The sequence below is a fragment of the Myotis davidii genome, unplaced genomic scaffold (assembly GCF_000327345.1).
Source record: "Myotis davidii unplaced genomic scaffold, ASM32734v1 scaffold534, whole genome shotgun sequence".
Taxonomy (NCBI): domain Eukaryota; kingdom Metazoa; phylum Chordata; class Mammalia; order Chiroptera; family Vespertilionidae; genus Myotis; species Myotis davidii.
In genome coordinates, this window is record NW_006286678.1 from 5,108,487 (window position 1) to 5,129,208 (window position 20,722).

General features: G+C 44.0%; 2 protein-coding genes across 6 annotated transcripts in view; both read right to left on the reverse strand.

Moving 5' to 3' along the window:
* The window catches only part of CLTA (clathrin light chain A), a 64,573-nt gene extending 56,761 nt beyond the window's left edge, over positions 1 to 7,812 (reverse strand). For all 5 annotated transcript variants that reach the window (XM_015560527.1, XM_006758493.2, XM_015560526.1 and 2 more), the window contains exon 1: positions 7,406 to 7,812. In XM_015560527.1, the coding sequence (XP_015416013.1) occupies positions 7,406 to 7,616 (211 nt within the window). In that variant the 5' untranslated portion in view covers positions 7,617 to 7,812. The remainder of the gene's footprint in view (positions 1 to 7,405) is intronic.
* Positions 7,813 to 17,680: 9,868 nt separating this feature from the next.
* Positions 17,681 to 19,629, reverse strand: CCIN (calicin). Its single transcript, XM_006758494.1, has one exon. It carries the CDS (start codon positions 19,517 to 19,519, stop codon positions 17,753 to 17,755), a length of 1,767 nt encoding a protein of 588 aa, XP_006758557.1. The 5' UTR covers positions 19,520 to 19,629; the 3' UTR covers positions 17,681 to 17,752.
* Positions 19,630 to 20,722: the final 1,093 nt, after the last annotated feature.

Sequence of the window (20,722 nt, forward strand, 5' to 3'; positions counted from 1 at the left end):
CAAGCAGAACATAGATTAAAATATAAAGTACTAAGTTAGAAAATTCCACAAGATCAGGATTTCCATGTTTGGGGGAAAGGGCAGACAAACAGAAGATATGGCAATAATGGGGCTGCATTCCTGAATTGGTAACACTGCTGGACATGAGGGTAGCCTTCATATGGAGCATGCTCTGGACAATTTGCCAATACTCCCTAGCCCCAATTTTTTTAAAAAAGATATTCAAAAGGAAGGGAGAGGGACAAACATTGATGTAATAGTGAAACATCAGTCAGATGCCTTCTGCATGCCTACTACCGGGGACGGAGCCCAGGATCAAACAGGCAACTTTCAGGTGCGTGGGGAGATGCCCAAACAACTGAGCCACACTGGCCAGGGTAAGCCTCACAAACCCATTCTGTGTTTCACTAATTTAATTACCTGACTAGTCTGATAAGCATGTGTTCCTAACCTAACTTAACCTAACCTAACCTAACCTAACCTAACCATGAGGCAGTCTCTACAGTGTGGTACACCATTCCTCTGGAGTGGCAGCTCTAATTTACTTTCAAAAGCCTAAAAAAATTTAGCTTCCACCTACATAATCTGTATTCTGTATCTGTTGGTTGACCCACATTTACTAGCTAACTGGAGGCCTGGTGCATGAGTGGGGTCTGATCAGGCCAGGGGGAGGGGCCGAGGGAGGTTAGCTGGCTGCACTGCGCGTCATAGGGATCGGTGGTTCCAGTTGCTTGGCTTTCATATATATATACTAGTAGCGCACTAGTAGCTCGCTGCCCCCCTCCAGTAGCTCTCCGCCTGCTGCCCTGCCATCCTATAGTTCCCCCTAAACCCCCTCCCCCCCTCATAGCTTGCTGCCCTGCCCCCTCCTGTAGCTCTCCACCACCTGCTTGTAGCTCACTGCCCCACACCCTCCTGCTGATCCGTGATCCAGTCGTTACGTGGTTGGTTGTTATGCTTCATGGCATAACGACCATTTACATATTACATCTTTATTATATAGGATAGGTTATGTAGAACTTGCATTATTTTGACCAATTTTTTTTCAAACTGCAATGACATTTTATTGAATGGAGTAGGAGAGGAAAGATGAAAGAAGAGATGAACTTAAATGATTTAAGAACTCAAGTAATAAAAGGAATGCCAAGCACTTAGTATGGGCCACCATCAGAAGGCCCTCTGAGGGCAATATATGAAAATATTTCACACAGCTTTCCTCTAGGGGTAGGTGCTCTCAGCCTCATTCTTTCCTTTTTTAAAAAAATAAATAAAAATTATATATATATATTATATTATTGATTTTTTACAGAGAGGAAGGGATCCACTGAGCCAAACCAGTTAGGGCTCATTCTTTCCTTTTAACAAGCAACGATTTCATCAAACCACTCCTCTGGTCTTGATTCCTAATTACAGGCATACCTCTTTTTTATTGAACTTCAAAAATATAGTGTTTTTTACAAATTGAAGGCAAGACCCTCAACCATAATTAAAAAGATTACGACTCCCTTTACTGTAATACTTGCTTTATTGCAGTGGTCTGGAATCGAACTGGCAATATCTTCAGGGAATTCCCATAAACCCAACTTTAAGTGCCCATTATCCAAATCAACACTAACATTTTATCCATTCTTTTAGTCTCTTGCTTCTCCTAATTACCATCCCCGTGGCTTTGAGAGTAATGAAAACTTTTCTCGATCATTTCCCCAGCATGTCTCCTGATACCAAAACATTCTGTTTTTTAAAAAAGGAAAATGGAGACAGAAGAAAATACCATGTAATTTCATTAACTCAACCCCTTGGTTTCTATCCTGTTGGTTTATCTAATGTGTATAGATGAAATTTTTCAGCAAAACTGGACTCCTAAAACATAACTTTTTTTTTCAGTAATCCATTCTTCTATATCATTAAATTCGCAACTTTAGTAGGATGAAGACACCTACTACTTATCGCTTCTAATGTGCCAGACTCAGTATTAAACACTTTATATACATCAAGTTTTAATCCTCACACAAACTTATATGTATCAGCACTTTACAAATGACCTTAGAATATGCATAGGGTTCCTTGAAGTAAATAAGGTATTCTTGAAGGGGCAGATAATTGATGACACTATTTTCTCTTAAATTTATTTTTTTGTTTAAAGATGTAAGAAAAATATTAAATGCATGTATTATGAAATAACCAGCCTTTAAAAAGTGGTGTAATACCTGAGCAAGCCAGGAAGTCAGAGGATAGATCATCTGATAAATGAACACAAACTGCAGGATCTAAGCATTTACCAGCACACTTCAGCTTTACTCTGTTTCAACTGCTGGCTATGAATCTGTAGGAGGGAGACATTGATGTGAGAGAGAAACATCCATCCTCTATACACGCCCTAACCGGGAATCAAACCAGTAACCTAATTCTTTTACTCCTCTGCTTTATGATAGTACAAAAATCAGTTTCTCATAGTTTTTGTCATGGCTTTTTATACTCCAAGCTGTTTGTGCGTCCACCTACCCATATAATTATTAAAAATACTCTATAGCCCAGGCAGCATGGCTTGCTCAGTGGTTGAGCATCGACCTATGAACCAGGAGGTCATGGTTCAATTCCCACTTAGGGCACATGCCTGGGTTGTAGTCCGATCTCCAGAGTGGGGTGTACAGGAGGCAGCTGATTCTCTATCAATGATGTTTCTATCTCTCTCTCTCCCTCCCCCTTCCTCTCTGAAATCAATAAATAATAATAATGATGATAAATAATAAAAGTACTTTATAAAATTTTGGAAATATAAAGTTGACCAAAAAACTAATCAAAGTATTTGGGAGGGGGTGGGGGGGATATTAAACTGAATCTCAGTAATAAATTCATTGATGTAGAATTGCTGGGCCACAGGATATACATTTTAAATGTTTCTAAACACCAATCATGTGCCCCGTTTCTCAGACCTTCACTGAGACAGTTTTATAATGTTTTAAAATTTTTGCTAATTTGATAGCAAAAAAAACCCACCTTAAGGTGGCTTTGTTGTGCTGATCTTATTTCCTATGAGGTAATTAAAAATCTGACACTTGATTTTCTTCTTTACTGATCTGCCTGTTCTGCCCATTTTTTATCTCTAAGTATTCTCTCTGTATGATTATTCCTCTCATACTACAAGTGTTTACCCCATTTACTTTTTATGGTTTATGATATTTAACACCTAAAACTTAACTTGTATGTAGACAATATCAATTTTCCCTTTATGATTTCTGTAACTGTTTTTATGCTAAAGGCCTTTCCTATTCCAAGATAAATATTCACTTTTCTACTGGTACTTGAGGGGGAAAAAATCCTCTATTTAATCCACCCAGAATTTATTTTTGTGTAAGACAGAAAAGAGATGATTTTTAATCCTAGAGCCTACAAGCCAGATGGACATTCTGGTTAATAAATTACAGCTAACACACCAACTATTCAGTTAATATATTCCAGCCCAGGGCCATTCCCAATAGGAAAGTCTTTGATCACTATTCCATCACAAAACTAAGAGCAGTTCTCATCCCATACCTCCTAGGTCACATGCTATCTGTCCTTTGGATCTGAAGACTCTTTCAAACCCATTGGCAAATGCTTTGAACTCTGATACCTTACCGCTGTACTTACATTCAACTGGCCCAAGTCAAAGGACCGTCTGTTGCTACAGAAACATGCAGAAAGGACATTAGGGCGCCTTAATTTATTAGGACAACTAAGCTAAGCAACCTGATGCTCCAAAAGGAAACTGTCTAGGGCAGCAGTCGCCAATCTTTCAGACCTCACGGACCACCAGTGGTCCCGACACCAGTTGACGGCCACTGGTCTAGGGCCTCCAGACAGAAACAAGGGTCAGAATATGATTCCAGAGATGAAAGGCTCTTTGTCCCAAACCCGCCTTTCACCTCTCAAACCTCTGAAGTCAAGCAGACCAGGGTTTGATTACAGTAGAGCCATGTATTAGCGTAAATGCTATGTTAGGATCATTGTTTAAATTCCATGATGGTAAGTTCTCATCTGAAATAGAACGACACTACCACTTAGAGCCTGGCACAAAGTAAATGGGTAGTACTACTAAATACCATGCGTGAGATTTCCTTGAACTTATCAGCTTCACCACTACCAAGAAAATTATTCTCCATCTCCAGCTTTCCTTTAAAATTCATGTACCTCTGTTTCCTTCTCCTCCAAGAAAGAACCTGACAGAAACATACCAAATAGTGCCTCATTGCCATACTCCTTTAGTAGCTCCTTAATCACCTCTTATTTTCCTCCCTCCTGAATGCAGGTTTTCAACAGCTCTAGAAGTAGGCTGCCTCTTTCCTGACCACTTGTTCTTCCTCAGTATCTCTGGAACCACTTCACCAGGCTTGTTACCTCCCATCTTTAAACCTACGTATGCATCTTTTCCACCTCTCCTAATAGCTGAGAGAATCATCCTGGGTTAAACCTAATCCCTCTGGTTTCTGCCTGCCCATCCTCCATGGGCCTTTCCCCAGGGCCGGAGGAGTTCATGTGTGCTCCTCAATCTGTTAGAGCAGTGGTTCTCAACCTTCCTAATGCCGTGACCCTTTAATACAGTTCCTCATGTTGTGGTGACCCCCAACCATAAAATTATTTTCGTTGCTACTTCATAACTGTAATTTTGCTACTGTTATGAATCATAATGTAAATATCTGATATGCAGGATGTATTTTCATTGTTACAAATTGAACATAATTAAAGCATAGTGATTAATCACAAAAACAATATATAATTATATATGTGTTTTCCGATGGCCTTAGGCGACCCCTGTGAAAGGGTTGTTCGACCCATAAAGGGGCCGCGACCCACAGGTTGAGAACTGCTGTGTTAGAGCCTCCTGCCTTTAGCAGGATACAGAGCTCCCTCCTAAAATCTGTTTCCTCAATACACTCCCTGAAAGCCCATAGGCCTTGTAACACCCTTCTCTCCCTACTTCCAAAAAATAACAGTAGCTAGGCACTGTGTGTAGTTAGTATACTGTGTGTAAGCACCTCACAGGTGCTCTCTAATGTAATCCTAGCAACCCCATGTAGTGTATGTTTTGCACCTTTTACAAAAGAAAAAACGGAGGCAAGGCACTGGCAGCTATATGAGCCGCCTGAAGAGCTAGGCTGACACAGCAGTCTAGGGCAGCACAGACTCTTGAGAGAAAAGAGGGAGGGGAGAGAGGAAAAGAAAGGGGAAAAGAAGGTGAGGAAGAGTGAGAGAAAAGGGGAAAAAAAAGGTCTAACTAGTTCTCTAATCCCCCAAGGAAGTGCTGACCGCTGCACTATTACCAACTCCAACTACACTGTCAGAGATCAGGCTTTAAATCACTAAATGCTTAGTTCACTAAGAAAGTCCTTCCTAGGAACTAAGTCAGCAATCATCCCTTCCTTCCCTTTGCTGAAAGCTTAATGCACCAAAGACTCATGAGTCTAACTCTATTTTCTCCCTTTTATCTTTTCAAACTGCCACACCAAGAATGGACATTTTTGCCCATTTTTCTGTGAGTATCTACGTCCACACCGACTGCTAGGCACTGTGGATACAACAGTGAGCAAGAGGGAACACTGTCCTTGAATCAGGACAGTCTTCTGACTGTGGGTCCTACTTCTCCCAACACTGTCCTACCCAGGGCAGCCACAACTGCTTCTCAGAAATGACAATCTCTTATCCCAGTACATCCGTGATGAAACTGCGACGGAATATGATACAGTAGAAGAGCGGGGAAACGGCTCAGCTATTAACTTGCCCTTAAGCAAGTAAGTTCTCTGTAGGACTCATTTTCTCTTCTATTAAATGAGGGAGGTAAACTAAGGACCTAAATAAAAAGTACATTTTATGATTCTTAGGCAAATGTTAAAGACCACACAAGAACAAAAGAACACCTGTATCACTTTAAAGCCAACTTCATCTCCCAGCCACAATCCAGCTCAGTCTAACCTGCTAGCTATAAACTACATTTTCAGGTATATTACACATGGTCACATATGGGGGACAGAATGGTAGGAGGCAGCATGGTATAGTATAAAAACCCAGAGACTGCAAACGAGCAGTCTCCCCACGTCCACTCGCCCCCCCACCCCCCAAAAAGGTTCTGCATGGCTGGCACAGTAATTTGAGATTTCTGAGTCTGAATTCTTTTCTAAAGAGCACCATTCTAATGCACCAAAGACTCCAACAGATAATGAGTCTCCAACACTCACTATCTCACACCAGCATGCTTCTCTCATTTACGTTAATTGCTTGGACCCTGACAGTAACTCCCATTTGCCCCACGAGTGCCTTATTCTCCTTTAATAAGAATTTTTAAAAAGTAAACGCAAGCCCTGACCACGTAGCTCAGTTGGTTAGAGCGTCCTCCTGATATACCAAGGTTGCAGGTTCGATCCCTGCTCAGGACACATACAAGAATCAACCAATGAACGCATAAATGGAACAACAATCCATGTTTCTCTCTCTAAAACCAATCAATAAAAAAGTAAATGAAAAGCCACGTCTCACTTCCAGCTAATTTCCTCCTTCCCTATATAATTGAAAAGATTTCTGCCTCTCATCCTTTCCTCCCACCATGACAATCCGAAACATCACACACAGATAAGGCATTAAATTAAAAGGTCAAATTGGCATACCGCTTTTTGCTTGATTTTTTTTTTCCTCCTTGAGCTTGGCTGGGGAAAGGCCACACATCACTCTCTATTCGCCTCCTTCTCATCTTTCGTTCTGCTTAGGCCACACTGCCTATCAAAGCCATGTCCAGCGCAAGCAGAGTTCCTGCAGTCCTACCGTAATACGTTCGAAAAATGGCAAAACTCTCACCCCTCTTTGGCCGGCTTCTTTCTCCAAGGCTAGACCATCTTTCCTGAGTTTCCTGTTCACTCCTTTTTCCTCCTCATAACCCAACATTCTGTACACCGTCCGTGCTTAAGCGCATCACTGCCATTTTTGTCTGTGTGTGTCTGAAACGATACTGTTTTTCTTCCTGCCCTCCTTTCCTAATAACTGGCCCCGTGCTGGGCTCGGACTGGCCTGCAAGTCCGGCCAAACTGCGCCAATGCGGCTGTGCTCCCGCGGCCGGGCTCCCAGCAGCGCCCAGTGCTCAATGAACAGTCCCGGAACGGAACGAGCTCCTTCGGGCTCCTCGGCGTGACTGTCACCCTATTTGCTCTGCTTTGCTTTCTTCCTCAGCCCGCGCCCAGCAGCGCTCCCGCACACCCACAGGTCGGCGTAAGCGTCCCGAGCCTAGGTTTCTTGCATGACTGGGCCGGGGTCTCGTTTCCTCTCTGCCACCCCTCAGCCTCCCGGTTCCGCAAAGAACAAGTTACACGGAGCTCTCAGATCCACGGAGGGCCGAGCTTCCAGACAAGTCCTCCCGCCCCAGACGCGCCCGCACTCTCACCCGGACTCCCCGGCGGCTCGCCGTGCGGCTGTGGCCCCGGGGCGCCGCCGTCGAGGATGGCGAAGGCCTCGTCGTTCTCGATGCCCGCAATCTCGCTCTCCTGCTGCGCCAAGAAGGCCGCGGCCGGGTCTTCTTCGCCGGCCACCCCGTTCCCCAGAGCGGGGCCGCCGGGAGTGCCGGCAGGGGCGCCGAACGGATCCAGTTCAGCCATGGCGGGCAGTTCAACGGCACAGACACCGAGGCTGAGAGACACACCGACAAGCCCACCGACACCGCGCCCGACAGCAGCTTCTGTGGCGGCGACTACGCTCGGAGGACAAGCTGGAGGAATGAGAAGGCGGAAGCGGAAATCCTGCCCCCATATCCGGTTGTTCTAGACGAGGTTGGCGAGCCGAAAAGGTAACAACCAATCAAAGGACGGCAATCGCTCAAGAGCTACCCAATCAGCAGAAGGAGGGGCGGGCCCCCGAGGAAAACTCGTGACTTGAGTTGCTCCGGGGAGGGGAGTGGGGCGTGAGAGCTATCAGCCCCGTGGGCTCGAGAAAGGCGGAAGTAGCGTTTGACTTAAAGCAGCCATTGAGAGTTCACCGGCCTGGTGCCGACACCTCGGAGGGGACGCTAGTGCTGAACCCGGCGTGAGGTGAAGTCAGGACGGCGATGATACCACACAGAACCTTCTGGAGCTGTTACATTCTGTAGCGATCACCCGGTTCAGAGGAAACTGAGACCTCTGTGTGGGAAGGGAGGCAGTGGTCCTGGCTTCTCCATAATGGCACTAGCGACGGCGCTTATATGTACACACCTTTCCCAGCGACGGACTTGTTTTTGAAGTTCCGTCCGTGTTTTAAACCAGGGACATGTTTATAACCTGGTTAATCTTGTCTACGCCATAGGAACGATATAGGGGGCTTCCAGTTTGTCATGCCCACGTAGAGGAGGGACGCTCATGCAGCAGCCTGCACTCCTCTACCACCATCCTAGAGGGGAAGAATCGAACACCAACAGAGGCCAAAGATGTCTCCGGAAGTAGTCAGCAAGGGACAAGAAGCTGGTTTTTAAAAATATACATGCGTTTTTTGTTTTTATTTAAAGGTAACAAAGCTATTATACGCTGAGAATCTAAATTACAGAGACTAGTCACGTGCCTCACCTTAGGAAACCTGTGAGAGGTGAGATGGAGGGGAGGAGAGGCACGGGGTGGTGCTGTGCTCTGGAAAGCGATTTGGCTCAATAATGGAAGAATCAGGTAAAGTACATGCATTCACTAGTATGTAGTTGAAGAAAGTGTGGTGTAGTCACATCATGGAGGGCTTGAGTGCCCAGGTGAGGATTATTCCTGAATTGCAGAGGCTTCGAGGAGCCTTTGCAGGACTTGAAACAGGCAATGACTTGGTGAGAACCTTGTTCTGGAGCAGTGGTTCTCAACCTTGGCTGCACATTAGAATCACCTGCGAATCTTTTTAAAATCCTGATTTCTAGGCCTCATCCTCCGGAAATTCTGTTTCTTTGTTATGGGGTGGGGCCACAACATTAGTAACAAAGAAACAGAATTTCCGGAGGATGCGGCCCAGAAATGAGGATTTTAAAAAGATTCCCAGGTGATTCTAATGTGCAGTCAAGGTTGAGAACCACTGCCCTGGAGGAATCTGCTGGCTGTGAAAGAGGGCTCTGAATGTAGGAAGGGAAGTTAGGAAAGACACAGCTGCCATCATTCCGGAGGGAGATGGGGAAGGGGGGACAAGGATAATATTCTCGGGCAGGGAGCATCGGGCTCAGGTGGAAGGAAAATAATGGAGGTAATGTACACAGTGCTTGGTAAGTGATAGCATTTAGGAGGCAGAGAGAGAGAGTTACAGATAACATTTACAGCTTGGAAACCCCTGGACAGAAATAGCCACAACAGACAAAGCCAGATGAGCAGATGGAGCAGGAGATGAGAGGAAGGAAGAATTCAGTGTGGACATATTAAACCCAGGGACCTGTGGGATAGTCAGGAGACATTCAACAGGCGATTGGAAATCTAAGTCTGAAGTTGAGGAAGAGGAGGTTTTAATTCCACCAATGGTGGGCAAAGTTGTTTAGGGCCGACTCTTCTGCTGAAAACAACTAGAAGAGCTGGGGGAAAAGGTTTTTAAAATCTCTCTGAAGGCATCAGAGGATGAACAAAGCAGTGAGGAATTATGGGCCCAAGTTCTAGGAGAGGAGGAAGCCAAGAACAGCGAGCCTACCATTTGGAGCCACTTTTCCTCTCAAGGTGATTGGTATTTCTAAAAGCAGAATCTGAACCCTAGTGGGTTTAACTCAGTGAAGGGAGCGCCCGCCTGGGTATGAAGGGTACCCGGTTCAATTCTGCCCAAGGGCACATGCCTGGGTTGCAGGCTCAATCCCCAGTGTGGGTGTGCAGGAGGCAGCCAATCAATATTCTCTCTCATCATTGATGTTTCTATTTTTCTCTACCTCTCCCTTCCTCTCTGAAATCAATCAATCAATTAATCAAATAAAAAGCAGAATCTGAGAAGCTGAGTAGATAATTCAATAAACCAGGCTGGGGAGAAAATAGCTGACCTACCAAGGAGGAGCCCTGGTAAATATACCAGGCTTTTTGTTGGAACCCTGAAGCTACTGCACACTAGGAATAAAGGTGAAAACAGACTAAAGCCCAACTTTAAGTGATATAGATCCTTGATTGAATTAAAGTGATTCAGGCTTTCTATTGCCCTTAGCCTAGCACTGCCTGCCAAAAGCAAAGGTTAAATTCTCTCTGATAGGAAAAAATGTCATGCAAAAAATAACCAAGCATGTAAAGACAAAACATACTCAGAAACATTCTCAGGGATAGACATATAGTAGGAAGCCCAGGGGATTCAGATAATGGAGTTACCAGGCCTAGACCTTAAAATCACTATGATTAATGAGTTCAATTAAAAGCACATGAGGATTTCAGCAGCTTGAAAATTTGAGAACTAAAATTTACAGTAGCTAATATTAAGAATTCAATGGATAGATTTTAATAATGTATTAGACATAGCTGAAAAGAGAATTAGTGAGCCAGGAGGTAGAGCAGAAAAATATCCAGGTTGAAACACAGAATCAAAAGGCTGGAAAAAAAAAAAAAAAAAGAGAGCATTAAAAAAACACATATGGGCCCTAACCGGTTTGGCTCAGTGGATAGAGCATCAGCATGCGGACTCAAGGGTCCCAGGTTCGATTCTGCTCAAGGGCATGTACCTTGGTTGCGGGCACATCCCCAGTGGAGAGTGTGCAGGAGGCAGCTGATTGATGTTTCTCTCTCATCGATGTTTCTAACTCTCTATCCCTCTCTCTTCCTCTCTGTAAAAATTCAATAAAATATATTTTAAAAAACACAACACATATGGGATATGAAGAATACGATTTATAAACATGTAATTTTAGCTAGGAGAGGAGAAAGAGAATGAAGCAATGTTAGGAGAGAAAATAGCTAAAAATTTCCCAAAATTGATGAAATAAATCAAGCTTAATATTTAAGAATCACCATAAATTCCAAGCAATATAAAACATACCCTCCCTAGTGAATATTTAAGAAATCTGTGTCTCTTGTGCACTTTTAAATTGGCATCTAAATTTTTTCATAATAATTAGTTGCCAGGGATATAATTTCTAATATATTGTAAATATTAATCCTTTTAAATAAAATTGTTTCATTGCTCTTTTCAATGTAGCCAATGGCTTCAAAAACAGTGATTTGATACTATCCATTTAAAAAATAGCCCTGACTGGTTTGGCTCAGTGGATAGAGCGTAGGCCTGCGGACTGAAGGGTCCCAGGTTCGATTCCGGTCAAGGGCATGTACCTTGGTTGTGGGCACATCCCCAGTAGGGGGTGTGCAGGAAGCAGCTGATTGATGTTTCCCTCTCATCGATGTTTCTCTCTATCCCTATCCCTTCCCCTCTGTAAAATATCAATAAAATATATATAAAAAATACATGACAGCTGTTCATTAACCTTAAGAAATTTGAGATTCACTTTTGCTCCATGAACATATACTACCATCCCAATACTTGCCCCCTAAGTTCCATCCTATTAGAATTTTGTGCTTGAAAGACTTATTGATCGTTATAATACAGTAGCATCAACAAAAATCACTGATATAAAATCCATGGGGAGAATGTGTATATTTCTAGGGCTGAAATTCATGAATTTCAAAAGCAATTCTATTGGGGTTTATACTAGTATATAACCTTTTGAAATAACCAAGTACTGTCAATTATAATTTACAGAATGCTATAATTAAAATGTTTATTTCAGTATGTAGAAAAAAAGACATCAATGTATACTTCTTTGTTACAAAAATATGTAACATAAATATAATTGACTTTTAAAAAATATCCCATGATCATAAGATTCTGAATGTTAAAATTTTGTTTTGGATTGACATCATTGTAATTATTAACAGCATAAGCAACAAAAATACACCCGAACACTTTGTAATTATTAAATATAAAAGGTAAAATTTGCCCTAACCGGTTTGGCTCAGTGGATAGAGCGTCAGCCTGCAGACTCAAGGGTCCCAGGTTTGATTCCGGTCAAGGGCATGTACCTTGGTTGCAGGCACATCCCCAGTAGGGAGTGTGCAGGAGGCAGCTGATCGATGTTTCTCTCGCATCGATGTTTCTAACTCTCTATCCCCGTCCCTTCCTCTATGTAAAAATTCAATAAAATATATTAAAGGGAAAAAAAAGAATATGTATCCACAATTCTAAAAAAAAAAAAAAAAGTAAAATTTTATTAGAAATTCCTGTCTTAATGAGATAGGCTTGTATTATCTGTTGCTATATAATAAATTATCTTGAACTTCGCATCTTAAAGTAACAGACATTTATTATTTCACACAGTTTCTGAAAGTCAGGAATCTGGAAGGGCTTAACTGGATGTTCCTCACTGTGGTTTTGATGTGCATTTCACTGATGACTAATGATATGGAACATCTTTTTATAGGATTTTTGGTCATGTGTGTCTTGTCTCAGATCCTTTTTTTTAATTGGGGGGGGGTATTTTGCCTTTTATTGTTGAGTTGTAAGAGTTCTTTATATATTCTAATACAAGTGCCTTGTCAGAAATGTGGTTTTCAAATATTTTCTCAATTTGTGTCATTTCACTTTAATAGTGTCCTTTGAAGAACAAAAGTTTTAAATTTGAATGATGGTTACTTATGTTTTTGGAATAATATCTAAGGAACTATTGCCTATTTGAAATCATAAAGACACCCGTGTGAGACAGATAAAAGTTTTCTACAAATTCAAAATCAGAAATAAAAATGGGGTCACTGAAAATTTTAAAGACATTATAAAGGTCATAGGAGAATATATGTTAATGACTGAACATTTAATTTTTTTTATTTTTTAAATATATTTTATTGATGTTTTTTACAGAGAGGAAGGGAGAGAGATAGAGGGCCAGAAACATCGATTAGAGAGAAACATCGATCAGCTGCCTCCTGCACACCCACCACTGGGGATGTGCCCGCAACCAAGGTACATGCCCTTGACTGGAATCGAACCGGGGACCCCTGAGTCCACAGCCCAACACTCTATCCACCGAGCCAAACCGGTTAGGACAACTTTGAACATTTTAATGAAACAGAGAAATTCCTAGAAAAATACAACTTAAAAATAACAGGAGACATAGAATTGAAAATTCCTAAGAGTAGTAAAAACAATTTAATAAATTAAAATCTTCTTACAGCCCTTGCTGGTGTGGCTCAGTTGGTTCAAGTGTTGTCCGGTACACCAAAAGGTGGTTTGATTCCTGGTCAGGGCACATACTCACATTGTGGGTTCAATTCCTGGTTGAGATGTGTGCCGGAGGCAACCAATCAATGTTTCCCTTTCACATCAATGTCTTTCTTTCCTCCTCCCTCCCTCTTCCCCTCCCTTCCCCTCTCTGAAATCAATTAAAAACAAAAACAAAACACCTTCCCCCCACACACACAAAAAAACCCCTCCATTTGGTTTTGTTAATGAAAATTCCAGTCTTTACAATGTTAAAAAGGAGGATACACTCCTCAACTCATTTTATGGGAAGCATAATCTTGTCATAAAACTTAACAAAAACAATAAGAGAAAGGAAAATTATTGGCAAACTTATTCATGAAAAAGGTTGTAAAACTCTGAGTGGGAGTGGAATGGAGTAAGCACATTCCTCCTGGTCTTTCCCAGTGCATGCAGCAGTAAAACCTAGCCAGAATGCAGGAAGCAGAAGCTACTTGAGAACTTTGAAAAGTACATAGTGGCAGGTGAATTGGGGAAGAACCCCAAAATATGAAGCACTGAACTGGTGACGAGTTCACCATTTTTTTATCCTCCTGCCACTTGGCCTCAGACATGGGCAAGGTTATGAAAGCACATGGCAGAGTGGGCTAAGGAAAGCTCTAGCTTTCTGGCTGGAGAACTAAGAAGAGGAACCCCAGGGAACTGAATAAATAGTATAAGGGAGATCATAGAATAAATAACATAATATTATTTATAAACTCCTTTAGAACTTTACACCTTCACAACTTTAGGTTGATCTGGTCTTCATCAGCAGATAAAAGACTTGGAGAACTGAATTTACTGTCACCCAGGTCCCAGACTAGCCACTGGGTGGCGCACACATGGGACAGGTCAGAACCCCATTGCAAAGTCTTTGAAAAGTGAAATGAAATTCTAACCACAGCTCACAAAAAGTCAGTTGGAACTAATGGCCTGAACCTAACTAGGTCAGTTGCATACTAATACAAAAATATCAACATTCTTCATAGGACTTAAACAAAGACCCAAAGTCTCATGTCATAATGTTCAAAATGTTTAAGATGCAATCTAGAATTACTTGGCATATGAATAACCATATAAGGAAAATTTCCACTCACAAATAAAAAGACAACACATGTCAATACCAAGATGACTCATACTGTATATTGCAATTATCTGACAAAGACTTTAAAGCAGCCATTATTAAAAATGCTCTAACAAATAATTGCAAACACTCTTAGAACAAATGGAAAACTAGAAAGTTCCAGCAAAGAAATGGGAAATATGTTTTATGGCAATGTTAGAACTAGAAAATAAATAAATAAATAAATAAATAATAACTGGATAAACCCCCCAGGAAAATGGAGATGTCAGCTAAGCCTGGAGGGCTGGGGACTGGGGCAGCTGGGAGGAAGAGGAAGTGGGGGTGAGGGGCGGGGGGCAGAGGAGAAGAAGAAAGAAAAGGAGGAGAAAAGAAAAAGTGGGAAAACAAATAATAAAATAGAAGTCTTAAAATCCAAATATATTAATAATTGCATTAGATGTAACTGTTTTAAACATACCAATAAAAAAAAATAGAGGTAGTTACAATGAATAACAAAACATGAAACAATTATGCCTACAAGAAACTCATTTCAAATGTAATGCTATAGATAGGGTAAAAGTAAAAGAATGGAAATATTAATACCAGACAAAGTAGACTCAAAGCAAGGAAAATTATAAGGGATAAAGGCATATATTACATGATAATTAAACAATTCACCAAGAAAACATTACAATCCTAAATATATATGTAAGTAGCAACAATGACCTCAAAATACACGAAGCAAAAAGTGACAGCACTTAAGAGAGAAACACACAAATTCACAATTATAGTTGGGGACTTTACCTCTCCTATGACAAAAATCTATAGAACTAGCCCTGGCCGGGTAGCTCAATGAGTTGGAAGAAAAGGAGGAAGGAATGACTACATTGGTTAATATATAAAACTATAATTCCCCTCTGCTAAAGATTTATTTTAGCAAGCACCCCAGTGATTCTGCTGCAGGCGGGCATGGTCAATACTATCTGGGACAGCAAGGAAAAGAAATAATACTGAGAAAAGGACAGTGTCATCATTAGGCAATCTGGTGGCATGGTGAGAACAGAAGCCAGCCTGCGTGGGTTAGAGGCTGATCTGGAGCCAGAGAGCACAGACAACCTTTAGGAAGCTCAACTGAGGGAAGAGATGGGCAAATAGTGAAAGGAAGACCTCAGAGCTGAAGTGGCTTTGTTGTCAGGATCAGAGAAACGAGAATATTTATGGGATGGGGAGAAGAAATCAGGAAGAGGATGTAGAGAGGAAATTGAGGAGCCTGAGAAGTTGTTAGGGGACAGAATGAGGAGACAGGAGGGATCGACATCAAATTGTGGAAGGGCACCTCTTCCTCTGAGGCACAGAAAAGAAGCCAAAGCTCTGGAGAGATTTGTGGTGGACATGGGATTGTTTATGGAGACCAGGTCATCAGAACTCTCCGGAGCTCTGGTGGCAGGATGAAGATAAGTGGCTGAGAGAGAAGAGAGGGAAGCCGTGAGGCCCCAGGACACCAGAGAGGGTTGGAGAATCAGCTGTGGGGAATGGCATCCAGAGTCAGTAAGAGGTGACTCCGTGGTCAGCTAAGCGGAGTGGGCTGGGGGCTGGGGCAGCTGGGCTAGTTGCATGGATCTGTAAGACCCCGTTCCTCTAGCTGGGGGGATGCAGTGAGGCGAGCAGAGGTGGGGGCTTCCCAGGATTGGAGAACGGAGAAGTGTGGGACAAGTTCCAGGGGAGAGGGGGTCAGCAGGGAAGTCCAAGGTTCTGGCCTAGAAAAGAGGACTCACTGAATGTGTGTGTGTGTGTGTGTATGTGAGTGTGTGTGTGTGTGTGTGTGTGTGTGTGTGTGTGAGTGAGTGTGAATTGAGTGGCTAAGTAAATTCATAAATGAATGAGGTGAATGGATGAAAGAGGATTGTATATGGTGTTCAAGGACTTGGTCAGTTTCTTCTAAATTGTTGAGGATCATATGTAAGTACATAAATGAATGAAAGGGAAACAGAGGTAGTTAGAATTGAAGGAAGCTCACCAGAGCTTTGAGGTAGGAAGTTTCAGAAAGCATTTTATGGAACCTAACTTAAAATAAGGGCCAAGAACCTGGCCCCTTGCCTCACTCCTTTACAGAAGCAGGAAGCAGACCGACAAATCTGAGAGGGAAGGTGGCGAAGGGTGGGTGGGTGAGGAAAGATTAACCAAAGAACTTATATGCATATACGCATAACTTATGGACACAGACAATAGTGTGGTGAAGGCCTGGTGGGGGCAGCAGTGTGGTGGAGGGGGTCAATGGGGGGAAAGAGGGGACTGTAATACTTTCAACAATAAAGGTAATTTTTTAAAAGTCCTCCTGTAGCACTTTTTAATATATGCCAGGGACTGTCCTAAGCATTTTGCATGTTGTAACTCATTTAAACTTCACATCATCCTGTGAAGCCAGCACTCTTATTATCTGCCTTATACAGATAAGGAAACTAAGGCAGAGAGGTGTTAAGTAACTTGCCCAGGATTACCCAGTAAGTGATGGAACTGGTATTTGAACTAGCCCATCTGTCCCCAGCGACCGTAACCAACCACTATACCATCCTGTCTCTCTTAGCCTGTCATTTCGCCTCACCCCCAAGCTTTTCTCCAAAAGATATATTTCTGTCTTCACCCTTTACTGACTTCTGAGTCCCTCAGACCTCATATTTCTGGAGAAAGTTTTCAATGAACCTTGCTTACTGTAAATAATTGTAAGTAACCCCCAACTTTCCCTCAAATGATACCCAGACATACCATAACTTCATAGTAAAAAACCCTGCCTCCCCCTCCCTCATCTTCTACACTTCATCTTCCACCCCCGACCCATTGGCTATGCCCCATCCCTGAGCCAGGCCCATGTGACCTTCTTCCTCCCCAGCCCAGGGGGCTATTCTCCCTGTCCTGGGATTGGACCTCCCCTGCCTTCCTGGGCAGACTCTAGGGAAGTGAGTGTTGGAGGAGTCTAAGACCTTCCAACTAAACAAATGCTTTACCTATCAGTCTATCACAGCGGCCGCCAACCTTTCGGACCTCATGGACCACCAGTGGTCCGTGGACCACCAGTTGGCGACTGCTGGTCTAGCAGATGCCTGCAAGTTGACTACAGGGTTATAGAACAGGGGGCTTTCCGGATATCATCTTGGCCAGTTCCCAGGAGATGCCTCAGTCTCACCCACTAACCTCAGGTTGGGAACCTCCAGTGACAAAGTGACCCTGAATTTCCACCCACTGGGAGCCAGTGCCCAGGATATGCCTCCATGCTACCCACCAGGGACTCCTTCTCAGCCTCAGCTTGGATCCCTCCAGTGACAGAGTGGTCCTGAATTTCTACCCCCTGGGAGCAGCCCTAACCCAGAATCTCCACCTTCAGGATGAACACAGACTGGAACACAAAGAAGGAACCAACAGGCCATCTTCCTTTCTTTCCCTCTCTCATTAAATTGCGAATAATAATGCATTTACTTATTCTCCCACTTAAAAAGTGGTTTAAATCCTTTGAAGAATCTTGCAAGGTAGCTTGGCTAGACAGCAGGCAGGACAGTCCAGTGCCTCTGGTGGGGGAGCCACGATCTTCCACTCGCCTGTCTTTTGGTCCAGCAAGTAGGCATTTGGATTGATGGTGTAGTCCTTCGTCTGGACATCGCTGGCTGTGGTGATGCCCCCACATACAAAGACTTTGCTGTCTCCGATGGAGCAGATGGCATGGGACACATCCAAGGGACAGCAGTTTGGCAAGAGAGGCACGGTGGTGGTCGTCTTGTTGGCCTTTATCTTCTGCAGGTTGATTTCCACACTCTGCCGGTGGCTGTGCACACAGAGGTTGTTGTCTTGATCAAAAGAGAGCAGGGGCCGGTGGTTGAACTCAATGGGGAAGGTGATACACTGGACTACGTCCCCAGTGTTGGTGTCAAAGCAGTCCACCACCCCGACCCGAGAAATGTAGCCCTTCACCAAGCACCGCCCAGTGACAATGTACAGGTTCCGGTCACCCTTGGTGATCACGGCTGTCCCATCCATCGGAATGCTCATCTTTCCTGCCAGGTACCAGGCCTCCTTGCGCTCATCATAGCGATAGATGTTAGAGACATACCGCCTTGGGGCAATGCTTCCACCCACGGAGTACACTGTCCCCCCGCAAGTCACCATGGTGTGGAAAACAAGCCCAATTGGGAGGTCAGGCAACTTGGTCCAGGAGTTGTCATCCATGTCATACCGCCAAGCTGTCTTCAGACCTGAAATCTGCTCAGTGGTGCCACCAGAGATGTAGATGTAGCGACCAGCAGAGGTGGCGCTAAGTGCTGCTGCCCGGTAGGGCATCTCTGAGAGCTTCAACCACAGGTTCTCCTGTATGATATAGGCAAATACTCCATCATTGAACTTGCCCTGGGCCTTTTGGCCACCTAGGATGACCACCGAATCAAGCAGGGCCCCTTTCCGCTGGTAGCTCAGCAGGCTGCATGGCTTCTCCTGCTTGCGGTCCACGAGGACACTCTCAATCATGGTTGCGTGAGCTGAGCTGTTCTCCATTCCCATCAGTTTGTTGCAGGCAAATGTCAGTGTCTTGTTGGAGACGGCATTAAGATTGATGTACATGAAGAACTTCTTGAAATACTTCTCCCGCTCATCCTTCCGAAAGTACACCCAATTGATGAGCGCGCTGAGAGCCTGGTCCTCATTGAGCACGTGCAAGTTTTCATCTCGAAGCAGGCGGCCAAAGATGACCGGTGGACAGCGCATGAAGTGCACGGAGCCCTCAGGACTAACCCAGTAGTGGAAGTTGTCACGAATGCCCGAGTAGGCCAAGTCTGATACCTCTTTGAGCTCAAACAACTCGGCCAAGAAGAGGTAGTGCAAGCAGTTGGCACGACGGATGGACTTAATCAGAAAGTCACTGCAGTGGATTCGAAGGCGTGGTGTGTTGAAATACTGGGCCCCACGCAGGAGTTCCTCCACATTCTGCTCTGAGATCACCACCTTGCCACTGTAGAAGTAGTCCAGGAGCTGCTCCACTGTGGTGGGACTCAGGTAGTTGGGGTCAATAGTGATGAAGAGCTCATTGGTGGTCTTCATGTCGTTGCTGGAGATGAGGCTCTTCACGAGTGGAGAGACAGCAGCCAGCACATTTTGATGTGCAAAGAAGACGTGGTGATCCACAGTCAGGGCCATGTCCCAGTACTCTTTCCGTTTCCTCTGTTTGTTCAGGTTCTGTAGCACAAAGCTGTTGTAGTTTTTCTCAGTGAATTCCAATTTCATGGTGCTTTCTTGCTGTCTGAGGCAGAAGAGCAGCAGCAGGTACTGGAGAACAGACTTTCTCAGGCCTTTGGGATTCAAATTGATGGTTGTTTGTGGAGCAGTTGATCAGGGAGGAGTGGGTGTGGGAGAGAGGATGATGTCATAGAGTGGATGAGGTCATCACAATGCAGGCCCCCTCTGAGGCCTTTCTCCCCTCTTATGGCTCCAACCTGCCAAGACCAAATTCCCTACTAGGACCTAGTGCCGGGGGCCCAGTGCCCAGTGCTGGGACCTTCAAACCTCAATTTAAGGCTGCTTCTGGAATGTCAGAGCCACTTTGGATGGGGGTGGTGTAGGGAGGGATAAGGAAGGCGGGGGAAGGAAAAGGATTATTAGATCGTCTAGAACAGTGGTTCTCAACCTTCCTAATGCCGCGACCCTTTAATACAGCTCCTCATGTTGTGAAGACCCCCAACCATAAAATTATTTTCGTTGCTACTTCATAACTGTAATGTTGCTACTGTTATGAATTGTCATGTAAATATCTGATATGTTGGATGTATTTAGGTGACCCCTGTGAAAAGGTCGCTCGACCCCCAAAGGGGTCGCGACCCACAGGTTGAGAACTGCTTGGTCTAGAAGAATCCTCCCAGTGTACAGGAGGGAAACAGACCTAGAGAAGAGAGGTTAATAACGAGTTGGGAGCAGAGCAGGACCCAGAATCCATCCTCTGTAACTTAGGACTCTTTCCACTCTCCCAGGCGTCTCCTAACTACTCAGCTCTCCCCGTCTCTGGTTCTTAGGCCTTGACGTGTCTTTCTTGGGCAAGGCTCCTGGGCATCAGAGAAGAAAAGCTCTGACGTTTGTGGCGGGAGATGCCATTCCTTAAAATAGAGGAAGAGATGGAGGCCGCTCACTGATGCAGGAGTTGGCAGGGTCCTGGGGGATGGGAGGGCCTCCGAAGCCTGGTTATTCCAGTTCCACAGCAAACTGGGACACTCACCCCGCATTTCCCAGTCTCTCTTTGTAAACTGTTGGCGTCTGTCATGGGTCAGCTCTCTCCAAGTTGCCCATTCATGTGAGATGGGAATTATAGCACCTGCGTCAGAGTATTGAGTTAACATGAGAAACTCCTTTAAGTGAGAATGTTAAGCACGGTGCTTGGCTTGTAGCAAACGTTCAGTAAATGCTAGCCGTCGTTATTTTATTAATATCACATTAGTC